The sequence below is a fragment of the Dendrobates tinctorius genome, unplaced genomic scaffold (assembly GCF_039654945.1).
Source record: "Dendrobates tinctorius isolate UK_male_01 unplaced genomic scaffold, ASM3965494v1 ptg000202l, whole genome shotgun sequence".
NCBI classification, from domain to species: domain Eukaryota; kingdom Metazoa; phylum Chordata; class Amphibia; order Anura; family Dendrobatidae; genus Dendrobates; species Dendrobates tinctorius.
In genome coordinates, this window is record NW_027361869.1 from 7374141 (window position 1) to 7389679 (window position 15539).

Genomic DNA, 15539 nt, shown 5'->3' on the forward strand with positions numbered 1-15539 from the left:
CCCCCATATAGTGCTGTAAGCTGCCAAATACTGTTGTATACGGACACATTGTGCAGTATACCCTTCAAGTAGTATTATATATCTCCATATAGTGCTGATAATCCAACATATAGTATTTTATAGTTGAATATCCTGTATCCATACAGTGCTGTATACTCCCCATATATTCGTGCACACCCTCATGTATTATGGATTCACGGCAAGGCCTGCCCTGCTACCAAGTCATATGCACCCCAATAACTCCAATCCCCCCTTGGAATAAAATATAGAGGGCCTTTTAAAAAATGTCTCATTAAAAAAAGAACCAGATCTCCTAGACTTGTAATGCCCATACACTAAGTGTGTTGGCTGGCAAACATGTTGCCCTGTGGGTTACACCTCAACCTTTTCCATAACCAGTATTTTACGCCCAGCAAAACCACCCACCCTTGTTCGTGTGAGGACTCCTGGAGTGGACCCTCTGGGCCATGATTCCAACCCACCCTGGGCGAGCTGACCTGGTAAGGACCACCCAGGGATACAGGAAGCATCAGAACGCCCTGGGAAATAAAGTACCATGACTGCTGGAACCAGGTGGCAGGCTCGAAGGAGGCACAAGAGACAGTGTTTAGCAGGATGAAGTGGTGGATGATATAGTAACTGACCCAAGCTAGCAGGAGGACATGCAAAGTGAGGACAGCAGCATAGGGGGAGGGAGGCATAGCGCCCCAACAGCCAGGAAGAAGCAGTGTGGTTGCCGCAGACAGAAGGCCGGCGACTATTAACAGTAACACCAACATGATGGAAGTTGCCTGTCCATCTGTTAGGCCTTCTCAAGTCTAGTTGTTTTTTAATACTCTGCCCATAACCCCAAAAAAGGTCATTTGCACCACCTGCCATGCCAGCATCAGCAGGGGTAGCAAAACTACCAGCCTCACCACCACGAGCATGATCAGGACCATGGTTGGTAGCAAAGCCGGCAGTATTAAAGGTCAGGAATTCGCTCTTCTTGAGGGAGGATTGGGTGGCTCTGAAAAGAGCCTTTGTGTTGCAGTCAGGTGGGCAGGACAGATCTAAGCTCTCTCCCCACGGATCCGGCGGGCCAGCTGGATATCTTTGGGCATGATGGTGACCCTCTTAGCGTGGATCGCGCACAAATTTGTGTCCTCAAACAGCCCCACCAGATAAGCCTCGCTGGCCTCCTGCAGGGCCATGACAGCGGAGCTCTGGAAGCGGAGATCAGTCTTGAAATCCTGGGCGATTTCTCTCACCAGGCGCTGGAAGGGAAGCTTACGGATCAGCAGCTCGGTGGACTTCTGGTAGCGGCGGATCTCACGGAGAGCAACTGTCCCTGGCCGGTATCTGTGCGGCTTCTTCACTCCGCCAGTGGCGGGAGCGCTTTTCCTGGCGGCTTTAGTGGCCAGCTGCTTGCGGGGCGCTTTCCCTCCGGTGGATTTCCGAGCGGTCTGCTTAGTTCTGGCCATAGCTCTGTATAGAAGAGAACAGAAGTGATGAGAGGAGCAGAGTGAGCGGCTATTTATACTCCTCTGCCCCTATTCACGCTTCATGAGGACACGTCCCCTGCATTCCATTGGTTATTTTGTAGAATGTGAGCAGCGAATAGCGTTTGATGTCCGCGACCAATCACTGTACAGAGAAGGCTCAACCTGACTCACAGTTCAGCTATCACCCACTGCTCTGATACACAGGGTCACATCCAATCTCCAGGCGGCTTCTACAGCGGAAGCTCCGATTCTATATTCCCAGTACCCAGAGCGGTACAGCAGCTCCTCTATAATCAGTCACTGACGCTCCAACTCTCACATCGGAGTTATAACCTCACACCACTCTTACTAAGATGTGGGTTACAGGTGGTGATAATTAGGATGATGGAAGTAACGTGATTTCTGCTGCACATCGGCCCCTTCCCTCCATTACACAGAACTGTCACCTGAAGGCACCGATCATACAGCTCTGCGGGGAGGAGGTGGAGGCACTGATCATGCAGTTCTGCAGGGATGAGGTTGTGGCACTGATCATACAGCTCTGCAGGGATGAGGTAGCGGCACAGATCATACAGCTCTGCAGGGAGGAGAGGAGGTAGTGGCACAGATCATACAGCCCTGCAGGGATGAGGTGGTGGCACTGATCATACACCTCTGCGGCGACAAGGTGGTGGCACGGATCCTACAGCTCTGCGAGGACCAGGTGGTGGCACTGATCGTAAAGCTCTGCAGAGGTAGTGGTGGCACTGATTAGACAGCTTTGCAGGGAGTAGGTGGTGGCACTGATCATACAGCTCTGCGGGGACAAAGTGGTGGCACTTATGTTACAGCTTTGCGGGGAAAAGGTTGTGGCACTGATCATACAGCTCTGCAGGGAGGAGTTGGTGGCACTGATCATACAGCTCTGTGCTGACCAACTGGTGGCACTGATCATGCAACTTTGCGGTGACAAGGTGATGGCACTGATTATACAGTTCTGCGGTGACAAGGTGCTGGCACTGTTCATACAGGTCTGAAGGGAAAAGGAGGTGACACTGAACATACAGCTCAGCGCGGACAAGGTGGTGGCACTGATCAGACAGCTCTACAGGGAGGAGGTGGTGGCACTGATCATACAGCTCTGTGCTGACCAACTGGTGGCACTGATCATACAGGTCTGAAGGGAAAAGGAGGTGACACTGAACATACAGCTCAGCACGGACAAGGTGGTGGCACTGATCAGACAGCTCTACAGGGAGGAGGTTTTGACACTGAACATCCTGGTTTGCAGGGATAAGGTAGTGGCTCTGATCATACAGCTCTGCAGGTATGAGGTGGTGGCACTGAAGATTCAGCTCTGCAGGGATGAGGTGGTTGCAATGATCATACAGCTCTGTGGGGACAAGGTTGTGTCACTGATCTTACAGATCGGCAGGGAGTATGTGGTGGCATTGATCATTCAGCTCTGTGTGGATAAGATGGTGGCACTGATAATGCAGCTCTGCAGGGAAGAGGTGGTGACACTGATCATACAGCTCTGCAAGGACGAGGTGTTGGCACTGATCATACAGCTTTGCGGGGACAATGTGGTTGCACTGATTATACATCTCTTTAGGGATAAGTTGGAGGCACTGATCATGCAGTTATGCAGGGATGAGGTTGTGGCACTGATCATACAGCTCTGCAAGGACGAGGTGTTGGCACTGATCATACAGCTTTGCGGGGACAATGTGGTTGCACTGATTATACTTCTCTTTAGGGATAAGTTGGAGGCACTGATCATGCAGTTATGCAGGGATGAGGTTGTGGCACTGATCATACAGCTCTGCAGGTATGAGTTAGTGGCACTGATCATACAGCTCTGAAGGGATGAGGTAGTGGCACAGATCACACAGCTCTGCAGGGATGAGGATGTGGCACTGATCATACAGCTCTGCGGGGACAAGGTGGTGACACTGATAATATACCTCTGCGGCGACAAGGTGGTGGTACTGATCATACAGCTCTGCAGAGAGGAGGTGGTGGCACTGATCATACAGCTCTGAAGGGAATAGGTGGTGGCACTGATCATAAAGTTCTGCAGTGACGAGTTGGTGGCACTAATCATACTGCTTTGCAGGGAGGAGGTGGTGGCACTGATCATACAGCTTTGCGTGGACAAGGTGGTGGCACTGATCATATAGCTCTGAGGGGATGACGTGGTGGACTGATCAAATAGCTCTGCAGGGATTAGGTGGTGGCAATGATCATACAGCTCTGCAAGGAGTAGGCGGTGGCACTGATCTTACAGCTCTGTGCTGACCAACTGGTGGCACTGATCATACAACTTTGTGGTGACAAGGTGGTGGCACTGATTATACAGTTCTGCGGCTACAAGGTGGTGGCACTGATCATACAGCTCTGCAGTGACGAGGTTGTGGCAATGATCATGCAGTTCTGCAGGGATGATTCAGTAGCACAGATCATACAGCCCTGCAGGGATGAAAGGGTGGCACTGATCATAGAGCTCTGCAGGGAAAAGTTGGTGACACTGATCATACACCTTTGTGGCGACAAGGTGATGGTACTGATCATACAGCTCTGCAAGGACCAGGTGGTGGCACTGATCATAAAGCTCTGCAGGGATGAGGTGGTGGCACTGATCATACAGCTCTGCAGAGAGGAGGTGGTGGCACTGATCATACACCTCTGCGGGGACAAGGTGGTGACACTGATTATACACGTCTGTGGCGACGAGGTGCTGGTACTGATCATACAGCTCTGCAGGGAGGAGGTGGTGGCACTGATCATACACCTCTGCAGCAACAAGGTGGTGGTACTGATCATACAGCTCTGCGGGGACAAGATGGTGGCACTGATCATAAAGCTCTGCAGGGAGGAGGTGGTGGCACTGATCATACAGCTCTGAATGGAATAGGTGGTGGCACTGATCATAAAGTTCTGCAGTGACGAGGTGGTGGCACTAATCATACTGCTTTGCAGGGAGGAGGTGGTGGCACAGATCATACAGCTCTGCAGAGAGGAGGTGGTGGCACTGATTATACAGCTTTGCAGGGAGGAAATGGTGGCACTGATCATACAGCTCTGCAGGGAGTAGGTGGTGGCACTGATCATACAGCTCTCCCGGGACAATTTGATGGCACTGATCATACAGCTCTGCTCGGACAAAGTGTTGGCACTTATGATACAGCTTTGTGGGGACAAGGTGGTGGCACTGATCATACAGCTCTGCAGTGACGAGGTCGTGGCACTGATCATGCAGTTCTGCAGGGATGATTCAGTAGCACAGATCATACAGCCCTGCAGGGATGAAGTGGTGGCACTGATCATACAGCTCTGCAGGGAAAAGTTGGTGACACTGATCATACACCTCTGTGGCGACAAGGTGGTGGTACTGATCATACAGCTCTGCAAGGACCAGGTGGTGGCACTGATCATAAAGCTCTGCAGGGATGAGGTGGTGGCACTGATCATACAGCTCTGCAGAGAGGAGGTGGTGGCACTGATTATACAGCTTTACAGGGAGGAGATGGTGGCACTGATCATACAGCTCTGTGTGGACAATTTGATGGCACTGATCATACAGCTCTGCTCGGACAAAGTAGTGGCACTTATGATACAGCTTTGCGGGGACAAGGTGGTGGCACTGAACATATAGCTCAGCGTGGACAAGGTGGTGGCTCTGATCTTAAAGCTCTACAAGGATTAGGTGGAGGTTCTAATCATACAGCTCTGCAGGGAGGAGGTGGTGGCACTGATCATACAGCTCTGCGAGGACAAGATGGTGGCACTAATCATAAAGCTCTGCAGGGATGAGGTGGTGGCACTGATCATACAGCTTTGCGTGGACAAGGTGGTGGCACTGATCATGTAGCCCTGAGCGGAGGACGTGGTGGCACTGATCATACAGCTCTGCAAGGAAAAAATAACTCAAAGATGGATGGGAATGAGAAATCCCACAGGATAAAAAAGATGCTACATGAATGATAAAAATAATAACAATGATAATAATAAATGGCACAATTTTTATTTTTTTAAATAAAGATGCCTTTATTAAAATATTGACACAACAATTAAGTGCATTAAAAAAAAAAATTATATATATATATATATATATATATATATATATATATTAGAGTATACAATCACTTTAGCCAAAACCAATCCATATCAAAAAGGCTTAATTAATGAACCAGGTACAAAAATGCATATATATAGTGACACAAGGATAATTACATAAAAAGAAAATAAATATATGTATAATGAATGTGCCCAAAGTGCAGAGGTGCAGCTGTGCAAAAAATTCAAATCGCACTAAGGCGTGTGCAACAAAACACAAAGTGTAAAATACCTGTAAGCAGATTGACTCTATGTGAGTTGTATAAGAAAATGCCCCGACGGGCGTTTCGGAAATAAATCTCCTTCGTCAGGTGGATAGATACGCCTGCAAGGAGTAGGCGGTGGCACTGATCATACAGCTCTGCATGGAAAGGTGGTGGCACTGAACAAACAGCTCTGCAGGGAAAAGGTGGTGGCACTGATGAGACAGCTCTACAGGGAGGAGGTGGTGGCACTCAACATACTTGTTTGCCGGGATGAGGTAGTGGCACTGATTATACAGCTCTGCAGGGATGAGGTGGCGGCACTGAAGATACAGATCTGCAGGGATGAGTTGGTTGCACTGATCATAAGGATCTGCAGGGACAAGGTTGTGTCACTGATCTTAAAGCTCTGCAGGGATGAGGTGGCACTGTTCATACAGTTCTGCAGGGAGGAGGTGGTGGCACTGATCATACAGCTCTGTGTGGATAAGATGGTGGCAATGATCATACAGCTCTGCAGGGAGGAGGTGGTGGCACTGATCATACAGCTCTGTGTGGATAAGATGGTGGCAATGATCATACAGCTCTACAGGGAGGAGGTGGTGGCACTGAACATACTTGTTTACAGGGATGAGGTAGTGGCACTGATCATACAGCTCTGCAGGGATGAGGTGGTGGCACTGACGATACAGCTCTGCAGGGATGAGGTGGTTGCACTGATCATAAAGCTCTTTGGGGAGGAGGCGGTGGCACTGATCATAAGGCTCTGCAGGGACAAGGTTGTGTCACTGATCTTACAGCTCTGCATGGATGAAGTGGTGGCACTGATCATACAGTTCTGCAGGGAGGAGGTGGTGGCACTGATCATACAGCTCTTCAGGGAGGAGGTGGTGGCACTGATCACACAGCTCTGCAGGGAGTAGGTTGTGGCACTGATAATACAGCTCTGTGTGGCTAAGATGGTGGCACTGATCATACAGCTCTGCATGGAGGAGTTGGTGGCACTGATCATACAGCTCTGCAGGGAAGAGGAGGTGACACTTATCATACAGATCTGCAAGGATGAGGTGTTGGCACTGATCATACAGCTTTGCGGGGACAATGTGGTTGCACTGATCATACACCTCTGCGGTGACAAGGTGGTGGTACTGATCATACAGCTCTGCATGGAGAAGGTGGTGGCACTGATCATACAGTTCTGCAGTGACGATTTGGTGGCACTAATGGTACAGCTCTGCAGGGATGAGGTAGTGGCACAGATCATACAGCTCTGCGGGGACAATGTGGTGACACTGATCATAGAGCCCTGCAAGGGCCAAGTGGTGGCACTGATCATAAAGATCTGCAGGGAAGAGTTGGTGGCACTGATCATACAGCTCTGCGGGGACAATGTGGTGACACTGATCATAGAGCCCTGCAAGGGCCAGGTGGTGGCACTGATCATAAAGATCTGTAGGGAAGAGTTGGTGGCACTGATCATACAGCTCTGCAGGGACGAGGTGTTGGCACTTATCATACAGCCTTGCGCAGACAAGGTGGTGGCACTGATCATACATCTTTACGGGGACCATGTGGTTATACTGATTATACATCTCTTTAGGGATAAGTTGGAGGCACTGATCATGTGGTTCTGCAAGGATGAGGTTGTGGCACTGATCATACAGCTCTGCAGAGAGGAGGTGGTGGCACTGATCATACAGCACTGTGTGGACAATTTGATAGCACTGATCATACATCTCTGCTCGGACAAAGTGGTGGCACTTATGATACAGCTTTGCGGGGACAAGGTGGTGGCACTGATCTTATAGCTTTGCAAGGATGAGGTGGAGGTACTAATCATACTGCTCTGCAGTGAAGAGGTGGTGGCAATGATTATACAGCTCAGCGCGGACAAGGTGGTGGCACTGATCAGACAGCTCTACAGGAAGGAGGTGGTGGCACTGAAAATACTTGTTTGCCGGGATGAGGTAGTGGCACTGATTATACAGCTCTGCAGGGGTGAGGTGGTGGCACTGAAGATACAGTTCTGCAAGGATGAGGTGGTTGCACTGATCATAAGTCTCTGCAGGGACAAGGTTGAGTCACTGATCTTAAAGCTCTGCAGGGATGAGGTGGTGGCACTGATCATACAGTTCTGCGGGGAGGAGGTGGTGGCATTGATCATACAGCTCTGCAGGGAGGAGGTGGTGGCACTGATCACACAGCTCTGCAGGGAGTAGGTGGTGGCACTGATCATACAGCTCTGTGTGGATAAGATGGTGGCAATGATCTTGCAGCTCTGCAGGGAGGAGTTGGTGGCACTGATCATACAGCTCTGCAAGGATGAGGTGTTGGCACTGATCATACAGCTTTGCGGGGACAATGTGGTTGCACTGATTATATATCTCTTTAGGGATAAGTTGGAGGCACTGATCATGCGGTTCTGCAGGGATGAGGTTGTGGCACTGATCATACAGCTCTACGGGCACAAGGTGGTGGTACTGATCATACAGCTCTGCAGGGAGGAGGTGGTGGCGCTGTACATACAGCACTGCAGGGAAAGGTGGTGGCACTGAACATACAGCTCAGCGTGGACAAAGTGGTGGTACTGATCAGACAGCTCTACAGGGAGGAGTTGGTGGCACTGAACATACAGCACTGCAGGGAAAGGTGGTCGCACTGAACATACAGCTCAGCACGGACATAGTGGTGGTACTGATCAGACAGCTCTACAGGGAGGAGGTGGTGGCACTGAACATACTTGTTTGCAGGGATGAGGTAGTGTCACTGATCTTACAGCTCTGCAGGGATGAGGTGGTGGCACTGAAGATACAGCTCTGCAGGGATGAGGTGGTTGCACTGATCATACAGCACTGTGGTGAGGAGGCGGTGGCACTGACCATAAGGCTCTGCAGGGACAAGGTTGTGTCACAGATCTTACAGCTCTGCAGGGATGAGGTGGTGGCACTAATTATACAGTTCAGCAGGGAGGAGGTAGTGGCACTGATCATACAGCTCTTCAGGGAGGAGGTGGTGGCACTGAACACACAGCTCTGCAGGGAGAAGTTGGTGGCACTGATCATACAGCTCTGCAGGGAAGAGGTGGTGACACTGATCATACACCTCTGCGGCCACAAGGTGGTGGTACTGATCATACAGCTCTGCAGGGAGGAGGTGGTGGCACTGATCACACAGCTCTGAAGGGAATAGGTGGTGGCACTGATCATACAGTTCTGCAGTGACGAGGTGGTGGCACTAACCATACAGTTCTGAAGTGACGAGGTGGTGGCACTAATCATACAGCTTTGCAGGGATGAGGTAGTGGCACAGATCGTACAGCTCTGCAGGGAAGAGGTGGTGACACTGATCATACAGTTTTGCAAGGATGAGGTGTGGCACTGATCATACAGCTTTGCGGGGACAATGTGGTTGCACTGATTATATATATATCTTTAGGGATAAGTTGGAGGCACTGATCATGCGGTTCTGCTGGGATGAGGTTGTGGCACTGATCATACAGCTCTGCGGGGACAAGGTGGTGACACTGATCATACACCTCTGCGGCGACAAGGTGGTGGTACTGATCATACAGCTCAACAGGGAGGAGGTGGTGGCACTGATCATACAGTTCTGCAGTGATGAGGTGGTGGCACTAATCATACAGTTCTGCAGTGACGAGGTGGTGGCACAGATCATACAGCCCTGCAGGGACGAGGTGGTGGCACTGATCTTATAGCTCTGCGGGGACAAGGTGGTGACACTGATCATACACCTCTGCGGCGACATGGTGGTGGTACGGATCATACAGCTCTGCAGGGAGGAAATGGTGGCACTGATCATGCAGCTCTGCTCGGACAAAGTGGTGGCACTTATGTTACAGCTCAGCGTGAACAAGGTGGTGGCACTGATCTTAAAGCTCTACAAGGATGAGGTGATGGTTCTAATCATACAGCTTTGCAGGGAGGAGGTGGTGGCACTGATCATACAGCTCTGCGGGGACAAGATGGTGGCACTGATCATAAAGCTCTGCAGGGACGAGGTGGTGGCACTGATCATACAGCTTTGCATGGACAAGGCGGTGGCACTGATCATATAGCTCTGAGGGGATGACGTGGTGGCACTGATCAAATAGCTCTGCAGGGATTAGGTGGTGGCAATGATCATACAGCTCTGCAAGGAGTAGGCGGTGGCACTGATCATACAGCTCTGCGGGTACTAGGTGGTGGTACTGATCATACTGCTCTGTGCTGACCAACTGGTGGCACTGATCATACAACTTTGTGGTGACAAGGTGGTGGCACTGATTATACAATTCTGCGGCTACAAGGTGGAGGCACTGATCACACAGGTCTGCAGGGAAAAGGTGGTGGCACTGAACATACAGCTCAGCACGGACAAGGTGGTGGCACTGATCAGACAGCTCTACAGGGAGGAGGTTGTGGCACTGAACATACTAGTTTGCAGGGATGAGGTAGTGGCACTGATCATACAGCTCTGCAGGTATGAGGTGGTGTCACTGAAGATACAGCTGTGCAGGGATGAGGTGGTTGCACTGATCATGCAGCTCTGTGGGGAGGAGTTGGTGGCACTGATCATGCAACTCTGCAAGGACGAGGTGTTGGCACTGATCATACAGCTTTGCGGGGACAATGTGGTTGCACTGATTATACATCTCTTTAGGGACAAGTTGGAGGCACTGATCATGCAGTTCTGCAGGGATGAGGTTGTGGCACTGATCATACAGCTCTACAGGGATGAGATAGTGGCTCAGATCATACAGCTCTGCAGGGACGAGGAGGTGGCACTGATCATACACCTCTGCGGGGACAATGTGGTGACACTGATTATACACGTCTGTGGCGACAAGGTGCTGGTACTGATCATACAGCTCTGCAGGGAGGAGGTGGTGGCACTGATCATACAGCTCTGCAGGGAGGAGGTGGTGGCACTGATCATACAGCTCAGCAGGGAGGAGGTGGTGGCACTGATCATACAGCTCAGCAGGGAGGAGGTGGTGACACTGATTATACAGCTCTGCAGGGATGAGGTAGTGGCACAGATCCTACAGACCTGCAGGGACAAGGTGGTGGCACTAATCATACAGCTTTGCGGGGACAATGTGGTTGCACTGATTATACATCTCTTTAGGTATAAGTTGGAGGCACTGATCATGCGGTTCTGAAGGGATGAGGTTGTGGCACTGATCATACAGCTCTGCAGGGATGAGGTAGTGGCACAGATCATACAGCTCTGCAGGGATGAGGTAGTGGCACAGATCATACAGCTCTGCAGAGAGGAGATGGTGACACTGATTATACAGCTTTGCAGTGAGGATATGGTGGCACTGATCATACAGCTCTGCGGGGACAATTTGATGGCACTGATCATACAGCTCTGCTCGGACAAAGTGTTGGCACTTATGATACAGCTTTGTGGGGACAAGGTGGTGGCACTGATCATACAGCTCTGCATTGACGAGGTCGTGGCACTGATCATGCAGTTCTGCAGGGATGATTCAGTAGCACAGATCATACAGCCCTGCAGGGATGAAGTGGTGGCACTGATCATACAGCTCTGCAGGGAAAAGTTGGTGACACTGATCATACACCTCTGTGGCGACAAGGTGGTGGTACTGATCATACAGCTCTGCAAGGACCAGGTGGTGGCATTGATCATAAAGCTCTGCAGGGATGAGGTGGTGGCACTGATCATACAGCTCTGCAGAGAGGAGGTGGTGGCACTGATTATACAGCTTTACAGGGAGGAGATGGTGGCACTGATCATACAGCTCTGTGGGGACAATTTGATGGCACTGATCATACAGCTCTGCTCGGACAAAGTAGTGGCACTTATGATACAGCTTTGCGGGGACAAGGTGGTGGCACTGAACATATAGCTCAGCGTGGACAAGGTGGTGGCTCTGATCTTAAAGCTCTATAAGGATTAGGTGGAGGTACTAATCATACAGCTCTGCAGGGAGGAGGTGGTGGCCCTGATCATACAGCTCTGCGGGGACAAGATGGTGGCACTAATCATAAAGCTCTGCAGGGATGAGGTGGTGGCACTGATCATACAGCTTTGCGTGGACAAGGTGGTGGCACTGATCATGTAGCCCTGAGCGGAGGACGTGGTGGCACTGATCATACAGCTCTGCAAGGAAAAAATAACTCAAAGATGGATGGGAATGAGAAATCCCACAGGATAAAAAAGATGCTACATGAATGATAAAAATAATAACAATGATAATAATAAATGGCACAATTTTTATTTTTTTAAATAAAGATGCCTTTATTAAAATATTGACACAACAATTAAGTGCATTAAAATATATATATATATATATATATATATATATATATATAGATATATATATAGATATATATTAGAGTATACAATCACATTAGCCATGTGTTTATGGATAATGGAAAACCAATCCATATCAAAAATTCTTAATTAATGAACCAGGTACAAAAATGCATATATATAGTGACACAAGGATAATTACATAAAAAGAAAATAAATATATGTATAATTAATGTGCCCAAAGTGCAGAGGTGCAGCTGTGCAAAAAATTCAAATCGCACTAAGGCGTGTGCAACAAAACACAAAGTGTAAAATACCTGTAAGCCGATTGACGCTACGTGAGTTGTATAAGAACATGCCCCCACGGGCGTTTCGGAAATAAATCTCCTTCGTCAGGTGGATAGATACGCCTGCAAGGAGTAGGCGGTGGCACTGATCATACAGCTCTGCGGGGACTAGGTGGTGGTAATGATCATACAGCTCTGTGCTGACCAACTGGTGGCACTGATCATACAGCTTTGCGGTGACAATGTGGTGGCACTGACTATACAGTTCGGCGGCGACAGGGTGGTGACACTGATCATACAGCTCTGCATGGAAAGGTGGTGGCACTGAACAAACAGCTCTGCAGGGAAAAGGTGGTGGCACTGAACATACAGCTCAGCGCGGACAGGGTGGTGGCACTGATCAGACAGCTCTACAGGGAGGAGGTGGTGGCACTGAACATACTTGTTTACAGGGATGAGGTAGTAGCACTGAACATACAGCTCTGCAGGGATCAGGTGGTTGCACTGATCATACAGCTCTTTGGGAAGGAGGCGGTGGCACTGATCATAAGGCTCTGCAGGGACCAGGTTGTGTCACTGATCTTACAGCTCTGCATTGATGAGGTGGTGGCACTGATCATACAGTTCTGCAGGGAGGAGGTGGTGGCACTGATCATACAGCTTTGCGGGGACAATGTGGTTGCACTGATTATATATGTCTTTAGGGATAAGTTGGAGGCACTGATCATGCGGTTCTGCAGGGATGAGGTTGTGGCACTGATCATACTGCTCTGCGGGGACAAGGTGGTGACACTGATCATACACCTCTGCGGCGACAAGGTGGTGGTACTGATCATACAGCTCTGCAGGGAGGAGGTGGTGGCACTGATCACACAGCTCTGAAGGGAATAGGTGGTGGCACTGATCATACAGCTCTGCAGGGAATAGATGGTGGCACTGATCATAGAGTTCTGATGATATTGGAGACTGCGGACAGACTGTCACTGGCGTTCTGTATTACAGAGGGGTAAGGTCGGGGGAAGACGTATACAGTTGTGTGTCATCAGCATAAAGATGCTACCGAAAGCCAAATTTGCTGATGGTCTGTCCAATTGGGGCGGTATAGAGCAAGAAGAGATGGGGGCCAAGGACTGAGCCCTGAGGTACCCAGAAAGCAAGAGGAAGAGGAGATGAAGTGGAGCCAGCGAACAAAACACTGAAGAACTCTGCAGAGACGAGGTGGTGGCACCGATCATACAGGTCAGCAGGGACGAGGTGGTGGCACTCATTATAGAGCTCTGCAGGGATGAAGTGGTGGCACTGATCACACAGCTCTGCGGGGAGGAGGAGGTGGCACTGATCATACAGGCCAAAATTGGGGTACTGTGTATGGCATGCGGATGGAGAGCACATTGATGCTGGAAAGAGCATTTGTGTTGCAGTCAGGAGGGCAGGACAGATCTAAGCTCTCTCCCCACGGATCCGGCGGGCTAGCTGGATATCTTTGGGCATGATGGTGACCCTCTTAGCGTGGATCGCGCACAGATTTGTGTCCTCAAACAGCCAAGATGGTGGCACTGATCATACAGCTCTGCATTGACGAGGTGGTGGAACTGTTCATGCAGTTCTGCAGGGATGAGGTTGTGGCACTGATCATACAGCTCTGCAAGGACCAGGTGGTGGCATTGATCATAAAGCTCTGCAGGGATGAGGTGGTGGCACTGATCATACAGCTCTGCAGAGAGGAGGTGGTGGCACTGATTATACAGCTTTACAGGGAGGAGATGGTGGCACTGATCATACAGCTCTGTGGGGACAATTTGATGGCACTGATCATACAGCTCTGCGGGGACAAGGTGGTGACACTGATCATACACCTCTGCGGCGACAAGGTGGTGGTACTGATCATACAGCTCAACAGGGAGGAGGTGGTGGCACTGATCATACAGTTCTGCAGTGATGAGGTGGTGGCACTAATCATACAGTTCTGCAGTGACGAGGTGGTGGCACAGATCATACAGCCCTGCAGGGACGAGGTGGTGGCACTGATCTTATAGCTCTGCGGGGACAAGGTGGTGACACTGATCATACACCTCTGCGGCGACATGGTGGTGGTACGGATCATACAGCTCTGCAGGGAGGAAATGGTGGCACTGATCATGCAGCTCTGCTCGGACAAAGTGGTGGCACTTATGTTACAGCTCAGCGTGAACAAGGTGGTGGCACTGATCTTAAAGCTCTACAAGGATGAGGTGATGGTTCTAATCATACAGCTTTGCAGGGAGGAGGTGGTGGCACTGATCATACAGCTCTGCGGGGACAAGATGGTGGCACTGATCATAAAGCTCTGCAGGGACGAGGTGGTGGCACTGATCATACAGCTTTGCATGGACAAGGCGGTGGCACTGATCATATAGCTCTGAGGGGATGACGTGGTGGCACTGATCAAATAGCTCTACAGGGATTAGGTGGTGGCAATGATCATACAGCTCTGCAAGGAGTAGGCGGTGGCACTGATCATACAGCTCTGCGGGTACTAGGTGGTGGTACTGATCATACTGCTCTGTGCTGACCAACTGGTGGCACTGATCATACAACTTTGTGGTGACAAGGTGGTGGCACTGATTATACAATTCTGCGGCTACAAGGTGGAGGCACTGATCACACAGGTCTGCAGGGAAAAGGTGGTGGCACTGAACATACAGCTCAGCACGGACAAGGTGGTGGCACTGATCAGACAGCTCTACAGGGAGGAGGTTGTGGCACTGAACATACTAGTTTGCAGGGATGAGGTAGTGGCACTGATCATACAGCTCTGCAGGTATGAGGTGGTGTCACTGAAGATACAGCTGTGCAGGGATGAGGTGGTTGCACTGATCATGCAGCTCTGTGGGGAGGAGTTGGTGGCACTGATCATGCAACTCTGCAAGGACGAGGTGTTGGCACTGATCATACAGCTTTGCGGGGACAATGTGGTTGCACTGATTATACATCTCTTTAGGGACAAGTTGGAGGCACTGATCATGCAGTTCTGCAGGGATGAGGTTGTGGCACTGATCATACAGCTCTACAGGGATGAGATAGTGGCTCAGATCATACAGCTCTGCAGGGACGAGGAGGTGGCACTGATCATACACCTCTGCGGGGACAATGTGGTGACACTGATTATACACGTCTGTGGCGACAAGGTGCTGGTACTGATCATA

The 15539-nt window shown here is 50.2% G+C and overlaps 1 protein-coding gene across 1 annotated transcript; it reads right to left on the bottom strand.

The window, feature by feature from the left end:
• Positions 1-999: 999 nt before the first annotated feature.
• LOC141057132 (histone H3) lies at positions 1000-1938 on the bottom strand. The gene has a single exon (XM_073553677.1). It carries the CDS (start codon positions 1461-1463, stop codon positions 1053-1055), a length of 411 nt encoding a protein of 136 aa, XP_073409778.1. The 5' UTR covers positions 1464-1938; the 3' UTR covers positions 1000-1052.
• Positions 1939-15539: the final 13601 nt, after the last annotated feature.

Excerpts from the sequence above, each read along its gene's own strand:
- LOC141057132 (XM_073553677.1), bottom strand. The coding sequence starts at position 1,463 with ATGGCCAGAACTAAGCAGACCGCTCGGAAATCCACCGGAGGGAAAGCG.